We start from the raw sequence: 7,280 nt of genomic DNA on the forward strand, positions 1-7,280 counted from the left end.
AAGTATGTACAGGCATGAAAGTTTTCCGTGGAATTCCGCTTTTTTGAATGTCACCCGGGCTGTTTCTGAGATCAATGCAGAACCGTTGAGAAATCATGACCGGCGAATGTCTGTGTGTGTGGGGGGGGGGTAAACAGAGGACATGCTCTCTCTCTTCCTCTTTTCTTTGTAAAAAAACTTTATCATGCCAGAGATTGTGAAATGCATTGTTTCACATCAAGGCGAAGTAGGTGGGACTTATGTGGAAAGGCGAAACTAGATGCGTAGATCATGCCAGAGATTGTGAAATGCATTGTTTCACATCGAGGCGAAGTAGATGGGACTTATGTGGAAAGGCGAAACTAGATGCGTACGAATATTGAATCAAAGCAGAGCAAGCAATCGTCAAACGAGAGCTGACTTCAATAATTTCAGCAATCGGTGCTGGCGCCATTTGTCGGTCATACGGATAGCCTATTGATGTTATCCAGAGCATGTGCAAGTTTTAGCGTGTATAAAGTGGCATACTGAAATTTTATATTCCTCCTTTAACTATATGTTATTTTATTACTATATTATCTCACATGACTACTTTTTCTGGTTTTATATAAAGTACTGTTTATTGAACTAAAAGTGAAGATAATTGAAAGCTATAGTAACAGTTATATATATATATATATATATATATATATATTATCTCTAAAACGTGTCATTACCTGAAAATGGGCAGTAATATGTAACATAAATATATATATTAGTATGTTGTAATGTTTTATACAGTATTCATGTATCAACTATTAAATTAAGTTACATAAAGAGCATCTTAAAGAAGGTTAATTCATTACAATTTCTTGATGATTTACTGATTTTTTTTACAAGTGGATGATAAAATTAATAGCAAAATAGTAAGTGCAAGTATTATTTTAGTTTAATTATATGTTTAATACTTTTTATATTAAAATGTGTTTTTTAGGTCGTGCGTGCGCATTTAGTTTTTGTGTAATTTTGTGTCCACGTGTTGTTCAGCTTTTTTTTTGCCAACTTGCACTTTCATGCCTGTATGTATTTAATTGTGAAGACGTATCAATCATAAAAGTTGGTGGAGATTGCACAAATCATTCCAGCACCCATTTGAAAGAACTAATTGCTTTTTAGTTGGTTAGTTAAGTTATACAAGTTACAGGTATAGCATGTAAAAGCTTAAATGGCTAAATTTTGCTCATTGTATCGCAATTTTTTATCTGAAGTGTCCTTGATGCACTATCTTTTCTTGATGCCAGGATCTTATAATTTTGTAAATTTTTCAAAGCAAGCTGTTCCATTAAAGGCAGGTTACGTAATGTAATCATTTTTTCAAAATGAAGTTTTTGCACTGGGACCTGGCTCATATTCATATTGCACATGGGAAAAATCGCGAAAATGGCTACGCTGTCAGCCCGCTTGCCGAGATTTGAACCCTGGATCAAACTACGAATGTTCAGTGACTTTACTGCTCTCCAAACCTGAAGGAGAAAGATATTTGTTAACTTAATACTCTTCAGAAATTCTAAACCAGCTTCTTGAGAATTATATTGCTGTTACAAGAAAACCAAGACAAAGGTCTTATGATCATATTATGATATTATAATGTAGATTATTGGGGCTAAATCATTGTGTTTGGCAGATGTTTTTGTTTCCTTTGAGTTATAGTCCTCTACATGCTTTAAAAGTCTCCTTATATGATTTTTTGTTTCAGAAAAAAAGGAGGGAAAAATTTCCAATATTTTTAAATATTTCATCTTTTTGAGCTGCCTGGCTAGTTGATGCTTGATAGCTGGAATTTTTACTGTATATTTAGAAAATTCAAAGTTAGATCAGCTCTTTAACGTAACCAATTTTTTTAGTGATTGTAACAAATTATGATAATTTACTCTTTCTCATAATTCCAGATATTTTATATTAAGATGTAATGTGTTAAATTTGTCACTTCTGCTTAACCCATGTGTACATAATATGAACAAAAATGATTTTTTAAAAACAAGTCATAGTAATAAACCCAGAAAATTTTTAGTTGCATAGAGATGCTAACATTTGCAGCTTTTGCATAATATTTACCAATTTCTTCTCTCTGTTATGGAATTAACAGGTGTGCCAAAATTCCTATAGTTAATGCTCAGTTCCTAGCTGTTCCATGCGGCTGAGCAAAAATGAAAGATCAAAGCTTATCCAATTGTAATCAGTATTATTGGATTGACACTAGCTTTTATGTTTGTCACATAATGTATTATATTATCAGGCTTTAATGTATTACATCTTGAAATGTAAATATGCATATAAATCTTGCTTGTATTGTTGTTGAAGGTCATTGTGATAAATATTCTAACCATGTCACCTTCAAAGAGAGAAAAAGGTTCTTCAGAAGTATAGACAAAGCTGTAAAAAGATCCACATTAATTTGTAGTCGGAAAATCCTGTTGTATGCTGTAAACAATTATGATTTTGTAGTTAACCATGGGTTTGCTTACCAGTGGTTGAGTGGTAAAGTCTTTGGACTCTGGTGGATCAAGTCGTGTTCATAACCTGGCAAATAGGCTGGCTGCATGGAAATTTATGTGGTTTTGCTATTTGTAACGTGGGTGCAAGCTGATTTCCCTTAGGAAGTCTTCCATGAAGCCTCCTCTTAGGAAGATAACTGCCATGTGCTTTGCCATAATCAAATAAACCAAAATCTAATCTCAAGCAGTCGGGAGACAAATTGATTTTCAGATCACTTGCTTCTCATTGAGTATCACATTCTTTATTCCTACACAGTTTGAAAAAGTGTTTTGTGGGAGGTTTGAATAATATATTATTCCTCTTAACTGGACATCTGAATTTTGAACTTTGTACTAAAATTCAAATGTCAAGAGAAAGAAGTCTGACCATGAGCAACCTTCCACTGCTCCTGTATAATAGTAAGAAAATAGTTTTTGCTAACTTAGAAAACACATTAAATTTTATGCACATCATCAATGAAAAGTATGTAACGTATAAACTAACAAATTAAAAGTCCACCAGAATTCTGGAGATTCTCCTGGTCTGGCAAAAATTCAGCAAATTAAATGGAAGTAGATTATGAAAGCATCCATATGCTTCAAAAGTAAAATGAACCATGACAGCATCTGAAAAAGCAAGAGATTTCATTCAGAATATATATTTGAACATTAAGTTACTGCTTTTCAATTTCCATTTTGCTACAAATGATAATCGATTTTTGCAGTACTTATAAATTATCAACTCTTTTAAATACCCATAATTGTATATGGCTTCTGAATGAGGAAGGCATTTGTCCAAAAAAAGTCATGCTGTTATCAGGTATTTGATATGTCTATTATTTTTATCTATTTGTAGGTCAAAGTAATCAACTTTGTTATTGTGTAAATTAATTTCTAAATACTTAAGTTATTTGAGGTTTTTGGCGAAGTGGGTTTGAGGTTGAAATTTGAGGTTTTTAATTTGTAAATTGATTTTTAAATACTTTACTTATTTGAGGTTATCTTTGATTATATTAATGTTACTGTAGTTGCTGGAAACTATCATATTACATCAGGTGGCCGAAGTGCAGCTCGCGAGCTTGATACGGCTCTTGCAGTCAATTTGTGCGGCTTGTGCATATAAAATATGGTAAATTAAAACTATTCAGTGTCCAAAAAGAAGTAATTAATTAGTTTAGACTCTTTTTACGAAGTTATCAGGGATTTCTTCCCATTTAAAACCTCCTCTGCTACTACTATAATGATGTAAATGTGAACTTGTGGCTTTTAGAAAATCTAGGTGCAGCTCTCGAAAAGTGCGGCTCTTACTGACATGAAGTTTGGCCAGCTCTGTATTATATTATGTACATAAAAGTGCTTACAAATTTAGATGTTGTAATTTAATTACTTAATATACTCTGTGTCTATTCATGTATACTTATGGTTTTAGATACTCTTTCTGATTTGTAGTTTATTATTTACTTGCACTTTGCCTGTGAGTTAAAAAAAATTGATTGACATAAAACATGCTTATGATTTTGAATTTAGAGCGATTTTAAGTTTCAGTTTATTTTTACAAATTTGTAAATTAGATCTGTATATTATGTTTTGGTTTACCTGGATGCTCTTCACCTCCCTAAAATCTCTGTCTCTTTATTTATTTATTTATTATTCTCTCTCTCTCTCTCTCTCTCTTTTTTTTTTTTTTTTTTTTTTTTTTTTTTTTTTGTTTCTTTAATTGTGGTATCTTTTATTCTGTAGAGGAAGCTGCTGCAAGACCTAGGTTAAAATTACTTCCAAGGTCAGTTAAAGATCCTGTAAATGCTGTGGCTGATACATCAAATAGATCGAGCATTTTTGGAGAGGCAAAGCCTAGAGATGAAAAGGTATTTACGGAGAAGAAAGTTGACGAATTGCCATTTAATTATCCTTCAGAAATAGGTGTGAAGTGACAACCTTTAAAAAGCAATTGGTATTTGTGATATCTCTACAGTTTTATTTTCATATTTCTGCTTTAAGTTTAAAAAGCTTAACATACATTTGTTTTTATTTAATAATAAAATGAATGGTTTATAGAGCATGTTAACAGATGACAAGTAATTAAAATGTACTGTGCAATCCTGTAACTAAAGACCGTGAAATTCATGTAAGTGTAGGTAATATCTGTTGTTAATATTAAATTTGTATCAGTATTATATCCTTAGATATCATTATTCTTAAATTTTGTATGGGATTGGAACAAAGAATTATAGATGCAATATGAATGTTGATACTATTTATTCATTGTAATTGCAGTTAATGTGGCTAGAATTTTACTGACTGTAAAATGAATCTTATATTTACACAGACAATTTATGCCATTGCTATTGAATAAAATAAATTCTGGTGTAAAGCTTTATGGCTAGATTTCTTTAAGAATGTTTCTTTTTCTTCGTTGTAAAGATTTTCCCAGGTTGTTGGGACTAAATATTCGTAGCATTTAAAAATACGAATACAGTTATATATATGTCAGTGAATACAGCTTTCAAAACAAAATAGTGAACACTGTTTTTTATAAGGATAAAATTAATCATGATTAAGTAAAACATATTTGGGAGATTATGGAAATTTACACTCTCAGTTCATACATTTAGCATTTAGTGCTTCAATGCCATTGAGAAGCAGTGACACCCTTATTTTTTATGTAATTCCCTGTAACTGTGTATGTATCTCATGTACTCCTTATATTGGTAAATAAAACTAGTTATAACAATGGGAATTAAACATATGTACATAAAACATATTAAATTTTGTGTGTATAAACAGCACATATATAAAGGCCCTAATAAATTAGAAAATTTATAAATATTTTCTACTTTAAATAGCAGTGGAAAGGCTTACTTCATGTCTTAAATGTAAAAGGGAAAGAATTAGCAAAGTTTGAAGGTAATGGTTTGAGATTATGATGATTTAACCCTTAAAAAATTTTTAAATGGCGACATATACATTTTTGTGTGCAAATTAATCGGCTCATTGAAAGCTATACATTGCATTGAAACAATACATGTATGAGAAAAATTGCTGGCATAAAGCAATTTCAAAGAAGAGCATTGCAATGGATCATTGACAACGCAAGAGAGGAAAGGGGGAAAAAAACTTTTATTGTAATTGTCAAGTTTTCAGCGGGTCACTATCACAAATAATGCATTGCATGTGGGAGATCGTTGATAACAATGATGAATGTAACATCACTAGAGGAATCTGTAACCTTCAGTTTTATGGCATCTTTCAATAACAAATCAGTTTTATTGCAATCTAACAAATCCTGCGGATCTGATGCACTTTAGATTTTGGATAATGTTTTCATGCTTGTGGAAGTGACCTCTTTGAAGTAGGAACTGACAATGAATGTGTTTGTGTGTTGCCTCACCATACAGTCACTTTGTGTAAAGATGCTGGTACCACATTGTAAGGATTTTCGTCAGCCCAGTGAATGCAGTTCTTGGGAGTTTACATTCCCAGTCAGTGTGCCTCATCCATTCTTAATATCCACAGCGGGTACTTTCTATCTTCATTATATGTGATGAGGAAAAAAGACATGCTGCTTAGATCCAAGTTGCAACATCTGGATGAGTGGGAATTGATAAGGAAACATCGGCAGCAGCCTGACTATTGGTTTTCATTACATCCAAACTACAGGCAACACTTCTTGTTATATGCAGTAGACCTGCAATAATTGTATTATGCACTTGTGCAACAAATTCAACATGAATACACGGTCGTCCAGATCGTGGTATCACACCTGTATCCAGTTTCTTCAAATTCTTTTACCAAATAATGTACAGTTTTTATAAAAAAATATGGTTTCTGTGATAAACTTGCATTGCTCGACAGCATTTTCCCTGTTCAGATAATAGGACCTTTATCAGTTCACCAAGTTGCATCTCATTAGCATGTTTGAACATCTGATTAAAGAAATGGTCTTTTCACGCTGTTTGTTAAGGAATTCCCACAAGCAATGCTTTCTTCAGAGTGTTCTGTGATTGATTCTTCTACTGTCTATCCTTGTGAATTACGTGAAGTGCATCAGTGCACCTGCTGTCTGTGTTTTCATTGGTCCTTTACAGAGCTGTTCTGAATAGATGTTTTATGCCAGCAATTTTCTTTATAAATATATCGTTCCAATCTCTTTTATGGGTTTTCAATGCACTGATTAATTTGCACGGAAAAAAGTGGTTGCTGCCATTCAAAAATTTTTCTCTAACCATAAACCTTCAAATAACAGTATCTGAAATTTTATTAGGCCACTAGGGTCTCATATATTTTTTTTTTTTTTTTTTTTTTTCCCATGTTAACTCTGTGTATCCCTAGGGATGTGAAAATCACTGTCACTTTCTCCTGTATGATGCAGTCTTGCATAATAAAATTTGGGTAGAAAACAATTTTCAGATTCCATGATATAAATGCACATTTACTTTAACCTTTACAGAAACAATCACATATTCTCATTTTCAACCTGTTATGTATTTTGTCAAGTCTTTCTTCTGTAAAGTTTCTTTGAAGTAATTAGCGTGTGAAAGAAGAACATGTTTTTCAAACTATTTGAGGTACCTAAGACAGAATGAGAAAATACGACACCGACTTGAGAATTGCTGACATTTACGTTTCATTTTTATATATTGTATTATTTAATTATCTATTTAAGTATTTGTGTTCCTTAAAAAAAAGGAATAAGTATTGTAGAAATAATCAACAACTATGCTTATAATTTCCATTTAGAGCTTTAAAAAAACTTACACTTTTAAACATTAATTTCATGAGTCTTGAAAA

The 7,280-nt window shown here is 32.0% G+C and overlaps 1 protein-coding gene across 1 annotated transcript in view; it reads left to right on the forward strand.

Moving 5' to 3' along the window:
• The window catches only part of LOC118186144 (eukaryotic translation initiation factor 4H-like), a 68,737-nt gene extending 63,870 nt beyond the window's left edge, over positions 1 to 4,867 (forward strand). The window contains exon 7 of the mRNA XM_035356186.2: positions 4,233 to 4,867. Within this exon, the coding sequence (XP_035212077.1) occupies positions 4,233 to 4,423 (191 nt within the window). The 3' untranslated portion in view covers positions 4,424 to 4,867. The remainder of the gene's footprint in view (positions 1 to 4,232) is intronic.
• The last annotated feature ends 2,413 nt before the right edge of the window (positions 4,868 to 7,280 follow it).

This window comes from Stegodyphus dumicola, chromosome X2, assembly GCF_044657685.1.
Source record: "Stegodyphus dumicola isolate Sdum_Otavi_A_Nest chromosome X2, ASM4465768v1".
NCBI lineage: Eukaryota > Metazoa > Arthropoda > Arachnida > Araneae > Eresidae > Stegodyphus > Stegodyphus dumicola.